Genomic DNA, 18,430 nt, shown 5'->3' on the forward strand with positions numbered 1-18,430 from the left:
GTAAATTTCACAATCCAGCTGAACAAGCAGCACCGTGTCAAATCACGGCACTTTTCTCCGCCTTTACATGAGCTCTTTCTTGCTGCCCATTATGCAAATATATTAGACGTCGGAGCATGAGGGAGGTACCAGGGGCCGGGCCAGTCGATTGCTACGTGTCTTGAAAGTGGTTTTTAAAAAACCTCCTTCGGTTTAAAGGCAGCCGTAAAAAGTTTCGTGGTAAGAACTTTGCAAAGTGCCCTACCGTCCAGGCCCAGCGGCTGTCTGTCTGCGCGTGAAGCGGTTCGAGCCCGGTGTCCAGCTGTACGTCGGTGGTGCGAAATGTCCAGTGTGAAAAAGCTTCGTACTGTGAGTAGACATGCAGATGACGGCGAGAGGAAAAATCTGTGTAAATACGATTTATTTCCATGGAAACCAGGATAAATGTGTCGTCCCAGGGTTGAATAAGTCTCGTAAAGACGCCCAGCACTCATAAAAATATATGCGTCAAGTAACTTCTTCGCGGACTGACCATCGGAAAAGCCCTCCTTTCCCGGTGCTCTGTCTGCAGTCTGTCTGATCATCGCAAAAGATGGGCTGTTTGCAAATGTTGTTTTGCCTCACAGTAACACTTTGTTGGTCATTTAAAGGTTTTCTTCTCCTTTCAAGCAGCTTTCGCTCTCTAAGCGCCTTCACTGTATACCCAGGTGTGATGGCCACAGCCTTGCCTTTGACTCTGAATAGGCCAGTTGTAGTAGGAACATATCCATGTCAGTCTGGCCCACCGCTGACATTGGGTGTTTTGTGAGGGGAGAGAAAGAAACCACTGTGGAACTGAGCACAGGAATGTTGCCGGCTTCGAGAACATGCCTTTATGTTGAGATTTTAGTCGGAAAGGCATGCAGATGCAACTGAAGCATACTGATGCACCATATGCATCCACAGATCTGCAACATACTGCTGGGATAACTTTTCTTCTAAAACGTTATCTGACACATACATTTAATCTATTGGAGCTTGTATTTTTGCTGTACTTTATGTAACTGACTGAGTCACTTCTCGTGGGAAATTGTGACACATTTGGTTTCTGAATCATTAACGGACAGAAACTTGAACGGGGTCATTTTCACAGTTTGCTCAACAAAAACCAACAAAATCTAAATTTGTAAAATGAATAAAAAAGACCAAACTGATAGGACAATTGTGCAAACATGTTTGTATTTATCTTCATATCCTCGTCTGGGCCTCATGCCTTGAACTCTGACTATGGCTGTTTTAAATAACTTGCTACGGAAGCCTAGAAAGACAACTGAGGGGGGGCCGAAGAACCCATCTTCTTAATTTTACCCAATAAAATATATTTTTTTCATTATGTACTGTGTAAGTGAGACAGATAATGACTAGTTACTTCCCTTTTAATCTAATAGAAAGTATGTGTGACGTGTCAGAGGAATGGACTTTCAGAGTCAGTTCTGTGTTTGCATGTGAAAGGAGACTCTGTTAGGAAATCTCCTCAGAAGAGCAGTGAGGTCCTGTTAGGGAAGAGCAGGGTGGAGTATGGTAGACTGTTTGAGCCCTGGGTGTAAGGGCTGTAGGCCCATGTATATAGGAAAGGAGGGAGACTTGGTGCTCAGGCCTGACTGTGTGGGCACGAGCCATGCCACATCATCTCAGAAAGCAGCACACTGGTCACATTGTGTCATCAGTCTCAGTTTTCTCCCTCCATCCTGTCTGCTTTTAGCTTTTCCTCCTTACGCCACCCATCGAGAAGAAGGAACGACTTTATGTATTCAAACTTTAAGACAGCCAGTTATTATTTTCCAGTTGAACGTATAAAACCAGGCTTACTACAATTATTCAGCTTTGTCATTGGGCATGGATGATTACTGGTAAACCCTGTTAAACCGGTACTTCCATGTAGATAAATACTGCACTGGGATTGATTGGTATTAGATTTGGGAAAAAATGCTGTTCGACTGAGTCCTTTTTATTTTTCTTGCAGCGCTTTTATGTCCTAAGCTAATGTTGAAAAGTTCCTATCCACCAAACCAAATTAAACTTCCTCTTTGTGTCTGGTTTTCAATTTTAGGACCTCACAAGGTCAACCAATGTGGTCTACCAGGCTCACCACGTCAGTCGGAACAAGAGGGGACAGGTTGTGGGCACTCGGGGGGGCTTCAGAGGCTGTACCATCTGGCTCACAGGTTCATTGATGTGTAGACTTCCCTTTTGCTCTATATTTTTCTCTTTTTCTTTAAATTAGCGTGGATTCTGTTAATCCCTATCAGGTTTGTCTGGCGCTGGCAAGACGACTCTTAGTTTTGCCTTGGAAGAGTACCTAGTATCCCACGCCATTCCATGCTACTCACTGGACGGGGACAACATTCGCCACGGCCTAAACAAGAACCTAGGCTTTTCTGATGAGGACCGGGAGGAAAACATACGACGTGTGGCTGAAGTGGCAAAACTTTTTGCCGACGCTGGTCTTGTTTGCATTACCAGTTTCATCTCACCTTTCACCAAGGTCAGAGAACATTTTGCAACGATGTCACATGCTGAACACATAATCTCACCTGTTGATTTATTCTAAACTTAAAGTTTGATGAAAGAGAAAGGGCAAACCCAGAACACATTGTGATCGCAATACATAATACAGTCCATACTTCCCTGAGAGGTCACCTTTTTACGTGATGTCAAGTTAATTTATTAATAAAGCACATTTAAAAACAAAAAGAGCTTACCAAAGTGCTGTAAGTTCCAGAACTCACCCTTCTGGTACTAAGTTCTAGGTTCTGGCAAAATGCCTCGCTATAAGTCCCAACATATAAACCCCATTTCCTGAAAGTAGTCAGGAAGGTCCAGAAGTGGAAAACTCTAGGCTTTGGGGAAGTATTCCATGTAGAATGTTTCATAACATTTCAACGACATTTATTGGGAAATTCCAGGAATCATTTATTTACGTTTTGTGAAAGTGACAGTAGAGTAAAAGACATCTTCTTTCTGGGAGGATACAGACCGACAACATTAAAAACCATTTCAACAATTGCTCTGCACATGCATGTTCTGGCTACTAGCTACTGAATAAACTTTTGTAACTGCGTGTAATTAGAGGCTACACGTTAATAAATCCTGATGCTCTTTGCATCCACAGGACCGTAATGAGGCGAGGAAGGTGCATGAAAGTGCCGGGCTAAAGTTTTTGGAAGTCTTCATCCATGCTCCTCTTGAAGTGTGCGAGAGTCGGGATGTGAAAGGGCTTTACAAGAAGGCCCGTGCTGGAGAGATTAAAGGTCTGTTTAGCAATACTTACTGCCGGTGTTAGCCTTACAATCTGTCTTTTACAGCTAATACCCACAACCATGTTTACTTAAACTACCATTTCTGTGGTTTGACATATTTTCCAAGGTTTCACTGGGATTGATTCAGAGTACGAACGACCAGAGTCACCAGAGCTTGTTCTGAAAACCGGAGAGCTGACTGTGAATGAATGCATTCATCAGCTGCTGGAGCTGCTCCGGGATCAGGTAGGTGGGAGGAGCAAGAATCTTGAGCACTCACCTTCGGATAGCGTACGGTACTCCTTCAGGATCAGCTTACAATTTCATCCTCCAAAAAAAAAGCTACTGTAAGCACACATTGTTCCCAGACGGGACGTGGCCAAGGAGTCACCATAAGTACATTGAAGAACAATGTATATCCCAGGTGTTTGTGGATGACACTAAGCAAATTAAATATAACAAAGGAGGGGCTACTCTATGTTAGACACATGTGAAAAATAAAGAATTTAAAAATTCGACGCATGAAGACATTCATGACGACCCCGGAAGATCGACGTTTGTAAGTTTAAAACCAAGGATGAGAACTTTGTGATAATCTTTGTATAATGCTTGTTGGGCAAAACATTGAAAGGGGAAAACGAGTGGCTGGGTATTTGAGTTACAAACAGTGGATATGTGGAATGAATACAAGGTGTGGCAAGTATACAGGGAGCCAAAGACTCATTATTTATCTCAACAAACAAGCCAGATCTTATGACTTATTAGTTTTTCGGTGTTGACTTAGACATTCCTCGAATGCAAAGTATATTATATGTTTATCTTGTGAAAGCCTTGCCTATGTAGTGTTCGCTCTCAAGCAACTTGCCTGGCCTACATTTGAGAATGAGCTAATTAGGCAGTATTTCATTAGGATTTCTGAAGTTGGTTTTGTACTCATTTTCAGTTCACTGCTTCGCCATGTGCAGTGAAGTCCTTTATTTTGTTTTGAAGCAACATAACTTTAAGAATCATTCAGATATAAAACAGGCAAAATGCTCAAACACAGGAAGCCCTGTTGTGATGACGCATCAAATAGGTTTTAGATCTGATATTGGATCAAGAGCAGCTTGTCACCATTTCAGAACACAATTTCTTGGTTGACTAAAAAATTACAAACATAAAATAATTTGACATAAATAAAATGGTTTAGTTTAGCATCAATTCAAAACTCTGAAGCAGATGCTTACTTTAGCTTTGTTAGCAGCTAATGACTAGCCAGTCACTGCATTCTTTTGCTGTCTGACAAAAAATGTTAGAAGCGCTGAGAGTTTTTTTTTTTCCCCTATGGTTATGTAACAGAGTATTTTAAGACAGGTCAAAGTCTTCATTAGTCAACTCTCAACACAACAGGCCAACTCAAGAATTACTTCTTTTGCTCTTGTCTGTTTTATTGACTCATTAGCTTAAAATCTTTTTATATAAAGTCCATTGAAGCATTTTGCATGTCTCAGGTTGGGGGTCAAGACAACTCCCCTCCCTCCCCCAATTTGCTGTAGATATTTTGGGCTTAGATGATTTGCTTTCTTTCACTTCCTTCATTTTTAAGCTCATTGCATGTCACCAAGTTCAATGGCAAAACAAAAAGGAGTAGAAGAACAACCAAAGTTAAAAGAAAACAACATTGCAAGACTTTAGGAAAATAATTGTTTTTCAAGACCAGTCTGAAAGATTATGGGAATTCCTTGCTCCTCGAAACCAAAACATAAACAAATTATTGATTTTAATCTTTTGCACAACTTTGTATGTCTGTGTAGAACATTTTTGCACAGAAGGTCTTGCAGAAATTGTTCCTAATTTAAATACTTGCAAGACAAGAAACTAGGTCTGGACATAACAATAAGATCCTGCAAGAGTGTTGGTGTTGTAGCACATTGGTTTATGTTTGTTACATGGAAACTCTGAGAAGCCAAATATGTGAAAGACAATTTGGATGTTTCTTTAATCTGTCAAGTGCTGATTTTTATTTCCTAGAAGTAGGAACGCATTACAAGTACATGTGCTTGAATTATTACTGTCAACAACCATTCTCCTTCCTAACCCCCAGCTTTGCTGGTTGATAATAAATGTGTAAACACGAGAGACTCTTAGAGCCATATCTGTCAGGAGCTGGGTTTATGAAAGTGTCTCTCCCCATTGGCTCTCTGCTGGGAGCGGCCTGGAGCAGAGCTGCACATCTGCAGCTCATTGGGATCATCAGGCAGAGAGGATTTAAGGAGCTGCCAGACCTCACCTCTCCGCCACACTCCCTCACAGTGTAAGCGTGACCTCAAACCTGTAATCCCACCTCCAACTCCGAACCTCACCTGCCTGCCCACTACAGCCCGCAGTTCATTCCTGTCGGAGACACTTACCTTGGACCTCAAGATTGGTTGTCCAGATCCATCCTGCTCCTTCCCCGCTCAGGAGATGTAAGCTAATCTCTCCTGCTGTCCTATCAGACATTCTGTCCACCTCTCGCACAATCACTGACCCAGATGAACCCGGGCCAAAGGATCACCTGCAAGACATTTGTGACTGCATTTTGTAAATAAATTCTTAACCTACTGTTGCTTCCCAGGCCTGATTCTGCATGTGGGTCGGAAGCCTACCCTCGAACATGACAGAATCATCCGGCCAACAGTCTGACCCAGCAGGATCACGTCCAGCAGACTCATTCGAACCCGCGATTGGATAATTTTCCAGGATATTGATTGTAAACTTTCTGCTCTCGGTCCACCTCCTCACCCAGGCAGAGCACAGGCCGGCGCAGCGCACGACCGGCGCAGCAGCCGGCACAGAGGCCGTCCCGGTACAACATGCATCTCCATCCTGTTTTAGAGACGCTATCTCTCCCACGCCAGAACCTTTTTCGGGTGAGATCGGCAGATGTGGGGGTTTCCTTCTCCAGTGGTCATTAGTCTTTTCTCGTTCACCCCAATCTTTTCCTGATGACCCTTCCAGCATCTCCTACATTGTTGGATTACTTCAACAAAGAGCATTAAGGCAACACTTCTGCAGAGTTCATTCACTGATTTTAATTCCGACTTCAAACAGACCTTTGGATATGCTGAGTCAGGTTCTGAGATCACCAAGAAGTTATGGAGTCTCAAACAAGTAAATCAATCAATAGCTGATTTTGCTGTCTCCCATTTTCACTGGACCCTATGAGATATCCTCGGTTCTCAGCCCCACCTCAGTCTCAAGCTTCCTGACAGTTTACGAATCCACCCAGTTTTCCACGTCTCTTTGATTAAGCCCGTTGTTTCAAGTCCTTTGTGCCCTCCTTCCAAAACTCCTCCCCAAATCCGTAATCCCACCTGCAGCTCTGAACCTCACCTGCCTGCCCACTCCAGCTCACAGTTCATTCCTGTTGGAGACACAGGAATGAACTGGACCTCCAGATTGGTTGTCCGGATCCATCCTGCTCCTTCCCCGCTCCTGTTGAAAAGCCTTCCAGGAGACGTAAGCTAATTCCTCCTGTTGTCCTATCAGACATTCTGTCCACCTCTCGCACAGTCATTGACCCGTCTCTCCGCTTCCAGACGAACCCCAGACCCGATCCGAAGGATCACCTGTAAAACACCTGTGATTGCATGTTGTAAATAAATTCTTAACTTACTGTTGCTTCCCGGGTCTGGTTCTGCATGTGGGTTGGAAGCCTACCCTCGAACATGACAATATCACTGAGATAGGAGTGTAATTTTCTGCTGAGTCAATGTGATTTTTTCTTTTTGCTGTGATAGGTATACACAGAAAATTATGCATAGTATAGAAATTTGCTATGTAGCTTTGCCTCAACTCTAAAACCTGACAGAAACAGAAGAATGTTCCTCATATTTTATATGTATAAATAAGAGTCATGTCTGACTTCTCAGACTTGAGTAATCAGGTGTCACATGCAGTGAACACTGCAAGTCGAGGTTTGTACACTCGATATGCACATTAACTCCTTGATTGACACATAGTGGATCTACCAGTTTTGCAGCTAACATCAGTTCTGCTGTTTAGTCTTTTGAACTATATCCCCACAGTTCACATTCATCTAAGAAACAGTTTTTATTCCGGTTTTTTGCTTTAGAAATCTTGATAAGTGGACAGCGGAAACACTAGAAGAATAAAATAGAGTAAAGTGATATAAGATTTTACACTGAAAGTTGTAATGCGTCAAACTGTCCTTCAATAAGACACCCCACATGTCAGTGGCAGCTGTCCTCTGTCTAATTTAAAAAGATTTAAAAAGGACCATTTTATAGTTGGAAGATTTATCTGCCGTATTGAACTAACCAGATAAAATATATTCTCTTTAAATTGCAAAACCTGCTGGAGCAAACCCTGTGAACTGAACTTTAGCCGTTTTTGAAAGCTGAAAATGATGTCAGCGAAAAGTCAGGTTGTGTTTATGGAAGCTACAAGCTGGGTGTTGTCAGCAGTGAGCGAGAGGTAGCGAGATTTGCCGCTGATAGAAGTAATCAGTTATTGAAACCAGTCGTTAACTCAATACCAGCGGAAAGCTTGAGGAAGGAGTGATGTTTGCTAATGTTTAAAACTGAACAGGATGTTAAGCAGCTATGAAACTACAAGTCTACAACTGTCATTAATATTACATTATTAATGTAGCAGGCTTTCAAAGTGTGATAAGAATTCAGATAACATGTACAAGTCGGTTCAGTAGTAGAAAAGACATAAGATTTAAAAAAATGACACTGGGCATTTCATTACACATTTTCTTTAGCTTGGTGTGCGTGCCTGTTGGTCTGATAAGCTGAAATAAATTTAAAGCAAATATTTAATGGAGAGAAAGGCGATTAGACAGAAGTCACGTCAGCTCTTCTTACTTGAGAACCCGTCTTTATGATCAAGAGATAAGCATGCCGCAACGTACGCTGAATGTGCATTTCATGAGATCTTCTTGAAAACACAAAAATCCCCCGATGTTCTTACAACTGTTTCAAGTGATGAAAAACGCAAACTTTTGCTGATTCACAATTCTCCTTCTTTCTCCCTGCACGGTCTGCAGAACATCGTACCAAGCGAGATCATAGAGGAGGTGAATGAGCTCTTTGTCCCGGAGAACAAGTTGCATCTTGCCATCTCCGACGCAACCACTCTGCCCACCATCAGCATCACCAAGGTGGTTATCTATGGTGCTTAGGCATTTTTTTTTTTTTTTTTTGCTGTTGTTGTCAACTGAATTTTATCAGTAGCTGCTTTCCTCCAGGATGCCCTCAAGATATTTTGGAGAATGAGTGAACTTATTTTTTTTTCTCAGCAGCCTGTTTGGGGTTTGGGTCTTTGAGTAACGCTGATGTTCTCCATCCTCAGCTGGATCTACAGTGGGTGCAGGTCTTAGCTGAAGGCTGGGCAAGTCCTCTAAAGGGCTTCATGAGGGAAAGAGAGTTCCTACAGGTCCTGCACTTTGGCAACCTGCTGGATGGTGAGAGATAACCACGCCGACAATCTTCTTAATGTTCGCTGTCTCTAACGCAGCCCTCAGTCATGCATGTCCACATGTGCATACAGAAACATTGGCAGTCGGTTCTGAAACAATAAGTAGCCAAAAATAATGTGTAGCACTGTAAGGAACAGAGTCTAAACTGTTCTCAACTTAACTCGGTTACGCCCAAAATAGTTCCACATTTATCCAAAATTGGGTACAGGTGACTATTCGTCTTGAGTATTTGTTTTCTGTGGGTTTATTTTATTTTGATAGGTTTCTGTATTTATCCCCATTGCTTCTATTACCCCCCCAAGGCCACTACACTTTATTTAATTTAGGGGTTGTTCTTCTTTTTTGATTATTTTTCTTCTTTGTTTCAGGCGGCGCCATCAACATGTCGGTTCCCATCGTGCTGCCTGTGAGCGCTGAGACCAAGCAGGAGCTGGACGGCTGTGTAGCCGTAGCTCTGGAGTACCAGGGCTCCCGTGTGGCTATCCTCAGGAATCCTGAGTTCTACGCACATCGCAAGGAGGAACGCTGTGCCAGACAGTGGGGAACCACATGTCCGCAGCACCCTTACATTAAGGTGATCAGAAAGCAGTAATATTAAAAGGGAGGGGGAGAAAAAACTATCCAAAACAACCTGGCCCTATTGGAAAGATGATTGCCTACTAAACCTAAACTGGTTCTGCAACCCTTGGAATTACAGTGCAAGCCTTTTTTAATTCAGACATAATTTAAAGAGTTTTTGCTCATGAAGAACCTGTTTAGGCTCATGCCACACATTCCAGTTATATTCAACTCTGGAGTTTGAGAGTATCACGCCAAAGCTTTTATCTGTTTTTGGGAACAGGGTGTATTATTAAAATATGATGATCTGGGACATTTTAGAGGAGGCAAAGGCCTTTTCCTATTCAAAGTCCCAGTGTCAAACTGGGAGACTTTCTCCTAGTGAGGGGTTAGTGGTTAGTCAATGTTCTGCTGTGCTTTACTTTAAATCTGTTTTCGTTGTGCAGATGGTTATGGAAGGAGGCGACTGGCTAGTGGGCGGCGACCTGGAGGTTTTGGAGCGGATCAAATGGAACGATGGACTGGATCAGTACCGTCTGACTCCCAAGGAGCTCAAGCAGAAGTTCAAAGACATGCAAGCAGGTTGGAAAGTCTGAATTATTGTTTTGGAGGATAAGTCATGTCAGCATGTAAGCAATCCAGTACCGGCAAAGTCTAGGCTCACAACTGAGTGCAGATGACGGGAAGATGTACTTAGTGTATACTTGAAAAATTTCAACACCTAAACAAAATACTTTGTTGGTTTTGACACAGAATAATATTGACACTGTCAAGGATTTTCCTATTTCTTTCCAGTGCAAGCGTGATATGACTAAGAGTCCTCTTTTTCTAATCCACTCCTCAGAATTGGAAAAACCAAAGAACATGCCTTTCAAGTAAAGAGAGTCAGGAAATGGACACAAGGAAGTTATCAGACTTGCCCATATGTAATAAGTAGAACGCATGCAAGATGATAAGGGCGGCAAGAAAACTCTCCAAAGCTCCTTGTTAAAGAAGGTACCAAAACCGGGCATCTTAGGGTCATTAAGGTTTATTTTCATGTTTTTGGACATGTCGGTACCAGACAGGCCAATAAATGAGGTTTTGTATCCAACTACTTTCATTCCTAGAAATCCAAGTTTCTTCCCTCTCCTTTCAGACAAACATTGGAATGGATCAAAAAGGGAAATGGTAAATTTAATCCTGCATGAGGAGCACCTCTGACGCGTGAGGTTCTGCATCATCACAGAGCAACGATGAGATGAATCCTTATGAGAATTTGAATTTGAATATGAGTTGCAACAACATTTAATTTTACCATTGGGAATCACTGAAGTATTTTTGGGTTGAATTTGAATTCACTGTGGCATGTACTGCTGGCTGAAAATTGTTCAATATAATAATTTATCCAGTAATACAATTGAAAGTACGTTTTTATTGGTCTTGGCTTATATTTCTGTATTTCTTTATATTTCTCCCTTTTTATAAACACCCAACAAAAGATTTAAACCGTCAAAGACTCTGGATGGTTTCTAACCTCCATGGTGTGTTAAACTGCATCCTTTTACAGCTTTATAAGAGTGAGCAATACGCCAATGTGACAGTGACATTTCTGGAGTTTACTTTATTTAGCTGGATTTGTTTATAGTCACAAAAAGCGGGCCTCTAACCCTAACCGCCATGCAGCGCGAAGCTGAATTTATGACCACAGTCTGTATGACTCATTTAAAAAGCATGATAAGCATGATTGCTGTGACTTTTATTAATAAGCTCAATAATCTTCAAATATATTAACTCCCAGGTTGTGCAGCAATGCTTTAGCGATGCTTAAAATATATGTATTGTTTTGGGGGTTTTTTTCCTCAGATGCAATTTTCGCGTTCCAGCTGCGCAACCCAGTGCACAACGGTCACGCCCTCCTCATGCAGGACACCAAGCGGCGTCTCCTCGATCGGGGATACAAAAACCCGGTCCTCCTGCTTCACCCTCTCGGGGGCTGGACCAAAGACGACGACGTGCCTCTGAGCTGGAGGATGAGGCAGCACGCCGCCGTCCTGGAGGAGGGCGTCCTGGACCCGTCCAGCACCATTGTGGCCATCTTCCCCTCGCCCATGATGTACGCTGGACCCACGGAGGTCAGGAGTAACGGTTCAGCCAGACGTTACATTACCAGTCGCTGGTGAATCCACGTCGGGGCTGAGTGTGTCGCTCCGGATGTCTTTCCAGGTGCAGTGGCACTGCAGGGCCAGGATGATTGCCGGGGCAAACTTTTACATCGTTGGCCGCGACCCAGCCGGCATGCCTCACCCTGTGACGAAGCAGGATATGTATGAGCCCACGCACGGAGGAAAGGTCCTCACCATGGCCCCCGGCCTCACCTCTGTGGAGATCATCCCCTTCAGAGTCGCTGCTTACAACAAGACCAAGAAGGCCATGGACTTCTACAGCCCGGAATGGTGAGCAAGGACAGATTATTTAACTTTATTGAACAGTGCCTCTCAAAACAATTCATACCTCCTTGAACTTTTCTGCGTTTTGTCACAAAGAGAGCTGTAATTGAATGCATTTTATTGGGATTCGATTCATGTCTGTCCCAATACTCCTAAATCAAACGTGCGGCTCGTTTTCAGGTATTTTAAATCCTCCACATAAAATCTCAACAAACATACAAAAGCCCATAGTTGTCAGACGACAGAATATGGAACTCTTCAGCAGATGTGAATTACTTTGCAGGAAACCGTAAATCCTCGTCTGAAGTCGAGCCAAACCATCCTTCCGCTTTTATTTCTAATCTAATACTTCTTATTTCTAATGACATGTTTTCTTTCCCCCTCTGTTGTTCTTTAATTTCTCAGCCATGCAGATTTCGAGTTCATCTCTGGAACCAAGATGAGGAACCTGGCTCGGAGCGGAGAGAACCCGCCCGACGGCTTCATGGCCCCCAAAGCCTGGAAGGTGTTGGTGGAGTACTACTCTTCTGTTCAGAAGAACAACTGATCACTTCTCAGTCCACGCTCAAATGACAAAGTTTATTCGTATCTGGGGCATAGAAAATTGTATACTCCTTCCTTCTGGGGGTATTATATCTGGGATGGATTTCTGTAAGCAATTAGATATTCTTGGTTTTATTTTGATGTTTTAAAGTTAAATGATATTTACATCCCTATTAAAAGCACAGCAGTTTATAAATCCATGCATATTAACTTAAGCTATATATTTTAATAAATTAAAGGTAACATGAGATTATTTTTTATTCCATTTTTTTATATAAGCTTAGAAGTATGTACCAAGAACAGGAAATTATGTTTTAATATTTACATATCTGAAGGAATTTTTTTAAAGTATATTTTAGATTTGCAACATTAACCAGAGTCTTATCAAGTTATTTGTTATGATCTGAATGTAGTTTTGTCACTGCATACTACGCCTAACTGTCTTAACATGTATGGCTGTTTTTATAATGTGAAAAGTGCCTTTTTCCTGTCATGTCATTCAGAAACTGTAACTTTTCATTCTTGCTGGTGTTTAACTCTAGTTTCAGGTTTGTGAGGCATTATGAAGTGGACTTGTGTATTCATGACATCGAATAATAAAACGAAAATGTTTCTGTGAATCACTGACAGATCCCCGATAACGGAACATTTTGTACTTTACTTTACCATGCAGGTAAAGTACATACCTCAGTATTGAATTGTCTGTGTGCTGCGGGTTATGCAACGTGCTTCGCAGTGACGTTTGTCTGCACAAAGTGCACGCTGTTGGTACAAGACCGAAGTGAGTCACGTTCAAGACCTGCAGGCGTTGCAATGCTGCCATCTGCTGGTGAAGAATGGTGCATGAATAAAACAGTGGAAAGAGCACAGTCAAGTAATATTCAAAACTCACCCAGCACTCTCCCCGCATTAGCGTCGAGATGCAAATGCATGGATTTCTTGCTGCGTCTAATTTATAATTGTTGTGAGAGACACAGCATTGACTGTAAACGACTTAACTAAATCAGATTAAGGAGAGCCACGGACGCCTTAAAAATAAACACTTGCTGCTAGGCAAACTTAAAGGACTGATTATTTTACCAGTCAATTAACTTGCCAGGTAAGCTCATTTCTACGAGACGGGTTTTCCGCTAAGGGGAAAGCTGCTGTCCACTTTAACAAACTCCTAAATAGCTTTACGTTGGATTTAATCCAGTCAACGCCTTTCACCTGTTAAATTTCATCTGCAATACTTTGTGAACTGGATTCAGCACTTCAGAACACCTTTTTTTGTAATTTAAGTAGTTCATATTATGTCCCAGTTTTAGATTATGTTTCATGCTGACCACAAATCACAACACATATTATCACAACGAACTTTGCAAAGCAAACAGATACAATTAAACTCTTCAAATACTTAAGTTTACTCTTAGTATTTGTTACAGTTGCCCTTTAAACAGTATTACCAGTGTCAAAAGTCTCGGGTTGCTTCTCACAAGCAGTTTGGTGGATTTTGGATCCATTCGTACTGGAGCAACTGGTGCCACAAATATTTCCTGCTTAAACAATTCTCAAACCAGTGCATGGGGAAAAGTGCAATGCTTCCATCTGCTGGTGAAGGTTGCAAACTCGACCAGCACACAGCCGCAACTTTAAGAGACAGATGCATGGGTGTCTTGCGGAGTCTGCATTCATTTTTTGTTGTTGTGAAAAAAACACTGCCTTGACAGATTAAGGGGATTCACAAAAAAATAAATAAACGAATAAACACTTGCTTCAAGAGACTTCACCATTTATTTTACATAAATGGTGAAGTGCATTCACCATTTACGAATGCATTTCATAAAAGTGCATTCATAAATGGTGCACTTTTATGAAGTGCACCATTCCTTTCAGTAACAAAACACCCAGACAAATTATGTTTCCACCCTTCCACCTCACATTTTGGTGATGTTCTCATCTTGCAGGTCCCCCCGACCCCCCTCCTTTTTTTTCCTCTTCAAATATAACAATGGTCATGATGACAAAACAAATCAATCGTCGTTTCATGAGCCCACAGAATGTGTCTTCAAGAATTAAGATCATTGTCCTTTTGCGCATTGGCAAACTTTATTGTACATTTGCAACCATCCCAAATTATCTTCCAGTCTTGTTGACAGATGTTACACAAGGAAGTAGTGTGTTTGATGTGTTACTTGGCGCTATGTGTAGAGGTGTGGCACCACTGAACTCAAACAATATGAATTAAAACCAACGACACTGTCATCTGGCCTTTTACCAAATTACTCAAGGTAATCTGTGTGTACTCTGAGTTTGAAGAAAGCAATAGCAATTTCTCTTTTAAAGATCGTTTCATATTATCCTGACACATAGCAAATAGAAATAACTTTGGCAATTGTAACTGACGCAAAACAGGAAAATGACAGTCATACTGTGTGTCTGCCTTTCTAGTGAATGTAAATATCTGTTATCAACTCTATGATCAAAGTTGAGAGTTGGTAAGAAAGGGAAGCTTTCCAAAGAAGCCAATCTTATTGTGTCATTGGCTTTCCAGCACTCCTGCTTCCTTAGCAACCACGTAGCAACACTGAGCAATTGATAGTATTGAGTAAGATGACAATAACACTACATTCAGTTTCAAAAAACATGTTACTTATTTTCAGACATATTTAAATTAACTGCACAATTATGCATTAGTTAAGTTTCTACATGCCATTTTTTATAAAAAACAAATATTTTTTCAGAGGGGTAATCTGATATGATTAGTGCTATCAACACAAGTCCTACCAGTAGGGGTGGTTAACTTAACAGTAAGTTATTTTTTAACTGTGTTTTTGTTGCAGTGAAGAGATACATCAATAATTTGAATCAATGCTGAATTGGATGGGTAGGCTTCTTAGAATTAGTCATGATCAAAGAAATTTACTCAGGAATCTGAATGACTCCTGCTGATATGAGAGACAAAAAAAATCCAGAGAAAGAAATCTTTAGACATTTCTAATAAGGGATGAGGAAAAGGAAAATGAGAAAGAAAATCACATTTTACTATTGTTAGAAAAATTGTTAACATACTTCTTACTTCCAAGTTGATATATTTTTTTATACGTGTGTGTGTGTACTCATTACGTTATGGTCACCTCTAGTGGTAACAGTTGGATCAGCACCGGTTCCAGGTGTCTGATGAGATCATTACCAAGACGATGGGGCAGATACTTGCATGGAAGAGGTATAAGGGTTTTTAAATGTTTGTTTTTATGAAACAAGATTTCAAATCAGTCCGTTCTCATATTAAAAAAAAAACATGTGTGTAGTAGTAGTAATACTTTAATGCTATAAAAGTTACATTTTACCAGTTAACTGCATTTTAGATATTTTCAAAAGCACGTGAAATTTCATTTCCTGGCATAATTAATTTGAAAAACATAAACAGTTTGACATCGTGAAAACACAATGGATGTATGTTTGACCGATCAGTTACAATGACATATTTCTATCGTGTAAAATGACAGTTAAAACCGCAAGAAGTGACATTATGTTGGAAACTTCCCTAATTACACTCACACGTGACCATTTTGACAGAAGGGAGCGATTAGGACACACTTTTATCCTTCCGCCAGACGCACAAAGAAATAACTCTTTGACAGTATTTTTATTTCGCAGATGTAAATACTTAGTTAACAGAGACTGGTAATATTATTTAAATCAACACTCGGTGATCTTAGGCTGACTGAGTTTTAATTACTTGTTGGGACTATATCGCGGCGGCGGCAGAGTACATGTTGTAAAATCCTAGCCTGCTCTAGCTTCTTTTTTTCCTTCGGTTGGAGGCCATGATGGGAGCCTGAGAGTTCAGCTGGAGCGAGAAAAGAAGATGATTCCCCGGGACGAAACTGTCAAATCAGTACGGGCGGATTTCTGATCGTTGTATAGTCTATATACATCTGAGGTGGAGCCTGTCACTTTTTTATTTTTTTTCTCAAATGTGTTCTTGGCAATCAGTCGATGACAATGTTGAATCGTTAGGAGGTTTTTGGATCGAAAAAGGAGGTAGAATTAGCCGCGCTAGCTGGCTACGTCTCAGTGACTGGATACTGGTTTTGAGAGCCGGTGAGTTCTCTAACCTCATTGCCTGGAACGCGTCGGAAATCTTACAAGTTTCACTCGAGGATAACTGCATGTATTTTATCCGGGAGCGTTTGTACGACGAATCGCAGGATTGGGAAAGTCGGGCCTGCGCCGAGGAGCGGAGCAAGGCCCGTCTTTATGGTCCAGAGGAAGCCTTTCTAATCCCACCGACAGCCACTGCTCCGTGCGAGGACCTGCAAAATTCAGCAGCCAGCGACCAGGAGGACCGACTGCGACGTTAGCGACCAGGCGCAGAATACTAAATAAACCTGTTTTAACATCCCCCCCCCTTCACCTCCTCCTGCACCCCCCATATAGACTCTCTTATCACCTGCTACAATGGCTGCGATTATAAAAGAAATGGTCAGTCGGAACAAAAGGAGATACCAGGAGGACGGTTTCGACTTGGACTTAACATGTATCCTTCCATGTTCTCTACGGTGTTCCTTAGCATTGCTTTGTGGCGGGGCTTTGTTGTATTTATTTGCAGAAACGGGGCCAGAAACGTCAGCGGAGGAACGTGAGGTTGGTGAGCTTCCTTGCTACCCTCGTTAGCTGTCGGCTAGTTGCCTTGCTGTCAACCAGCATGTTTGAAAGACGCTGGATCTGTCAAAGCAGCAACGCAGAAATGTCACAAGAATATTTAACTCGGAAATTGCTCCCCACCTCCCCCCCCCCATTTTTTTTCTTTTTAAATCAAGACTGTTGTGCATGTGTTGTAATCCGCACAGGGATTTTTATTATTAATGTTATTATTATTATTATTATTATTACTTGGAACACCAGTTAGCCCAGCAGTGAGCTGATTCTTTTTTTTTTTTAAGGTTGTCAGATTATTGTTATTGGCATTTAATCGTTTTATTAACTCATCATTGGACGCTCAAGGCAGTTGGTATCAGTTGCAGAATGCATGCATCTTTTGAATTACTTGTTCTTCTGGTTTATTATGGCGGGGTTGCACTAATTAATGAGTAGTTAGTCTGTCTGAAAGGGTTCGAAAATCACGAGCCATTCCATTTAAAAAAAAATAGCAAAAATGTCACATGCATATTTTCACACGGTCTTTTAAGGAGTCATGTCTTAAATGACAACTTATTGTATGTAGTTGGTCTGATTCCCTGCTGCTGGTAAGATGGCCCTTCTGCTTATTTGGTTGGTGATTAAACTAGATTAACAGCTGATCTGGTACAGTGTTGCCAATTAGATTCATAATTTAATGTCTGACATTGCAGAGAGCAGGCTATTATTAAACTGTAGGCTTGATGAGATTGGGCTACTTGTGAGCTGATGATGGCACGCCTAGCATCTAAGCGCATCTGTTTTTTTGTTGTTTTTATTTTGAAACAGATTTAAGTTTATTATAATTATCATTGTAAAGATGTAGGTCAGTTTTGATCCTCTTGAGAGACGTTTGTTTTGTTTTGTTTGTTTGTTTTTTTTTTTAGCTGATGCTGAAATGCATCCAGAAAAGTGTGTCTGGGCAAATTCAGGTTTTTAAAAAAACGAAAGCCTCATGCAGCCAACAGGGCTGCAAGAGATGAAAAATTAACAAGCCCCAGTTTTTAAGGACATACTGTGCTGTTGAAGTCATCATTGTGTCGTTAGACGCATGCTTTTATTAGAGATGCACTGATCAGGGTTTCCATGGCTGATGTTGAGTTTTGTGAGGTCTCACCTGCCAGTTGCATTTTATTTTATTCATTTATTTATTTCCCTCCCATAAGGATCATTAAACTGTGCAGTAGGTTCTTGGGGCGAGTTAATAGGTTTGAATCTAAGGGTAAGTTAAGGAATTATAAGACGATCCCCTGTTTATCCTTCAAAGCCTTCATCTGATTTAACTTCAACTCAAAAAAAAAGTGCATCAAAAGACATGCTCTTGTGATGCCAAGTTCTCAGTGTTGATGCATTTAATAGACTGAAAAGAAATAAAAATCTCACTTCTTTCTCAGTATTTGTGCTGCCATTCAAGGTGTGTGTGTGTGTGTGTGTGGGGGGGGGGGGGGGGGGATAATTTTTTTTTATATTTTTGGTTCGGCGCGGGGCGCCGTTTGTTAATGGTGTGTCCGGCG

At 41.4% G+C, this 18,430-nt stretch overlaps 2 protein-coding genes across 8 annotated transcripts in view; both read left to right on the plus strand.

Annotated features, from left to right (window-relative positions):
• Nucleotides 1-118: 118 nt before the first annotated feature.
• LOC106947672 (bifunctional 3'-phosphoadenosine 5'-phosphosulfate synthase 2-like) lies at nucleotides 119-12,883 on the plus strand. The gene is made up of 12 exons (XM_015032829.1): nucleotides 119-348; nucleotides 2,069-2,183; nucleotides 2,268-2,503; nucleotides 3,131-3,269; nucleotides 3,385-3,503; nucleotides 8,293-8,406; nucleotides 8,598-8,709; nucleotides 9,093-9,298; nucleotides 9,729-9,864; nucleotides 11,128-11,396; nucleotides 11,488-11,717; nucleotides 12,117-12,883. Exons 1-12 carry the CDS (start codon nucleotides 322-324, stop codon nucleotides 12,256-12,258), a joined length of 1,845 nt encoding a protein of 614 aa, XP_014888315.1. The 5' UTR covers nucleotides 119-321; the 3' UTR covers nucleotides 12,259-12,883.
• A 3,142-nt stretch (nucleotides 12,884-16,025) lies between these two features.
• Nucleotides 16,026-18,430, plus strand: part of LOC106947673 (phosphatidylinositol 3,4,5-trisphosphate 3-phosphatase and dual-specificity protein phosphatase PTEN) — a 15,686-nt gene continuing 13,281 nt past the window's right edge. For 6 of the 7 annotated variants that reach the window (XM_015032832.1, XM_015032830.1, XM_015032831.1 and 3 more), the window contains exon 1: nucleotides 16,027-16,776. In XM_015032832.1, the coding sequence (XP_014888318.1) occupies nucleotides 16,698-16,776 (79 nt within the window). In that variant the 5' untranslated portion in view covers nucleotides 16,027-16,697. Of the gene's footprint in view, nucleotides 16,777-18,430 lie in introns of all 7 variants that reach the window. The other variant, XM_015032836.1, reaches the window with a different exon arrangement.

Source organism: Poecilia latipinna, unplaced genomic scaffold, assembly GCF_001443285.1.
Source record: "Poecilia latipinna isolate Pla-1442-1.1 unplaced genomic scaffold, P_latipinna-1.0 Scaffold252, whole genome shotgun sequence".
Lineage (NCBI taxonomy): Eukaryota > Metazoa > Chordata > Actinopteri > Cyprinodontiformes > Poeciliidae > Poecilia > Poecilia latipinna.

Coding starts and splice junctions, on each gene's coding strand:
- LOC106947672 (XM_015032829.1), top strand. CDS start 322: ATGTCCAGTGTGAAAAAGCTTCGTACT. Junction 9,299..9,728: donor CGCAGCACCCTTACATTAAG/GTGATCAGAAAG, acceptor TTCGTTGTGCAG/ATGGTTATGGAAGGAGGCGA. Junction 11,718..12,116: donor GACTTCTACAGCCCGGAATG/GTGAGCAAGGAC, acceptor TTAATTTCTCAG/CCATGCAGATTTCGAGTTCA.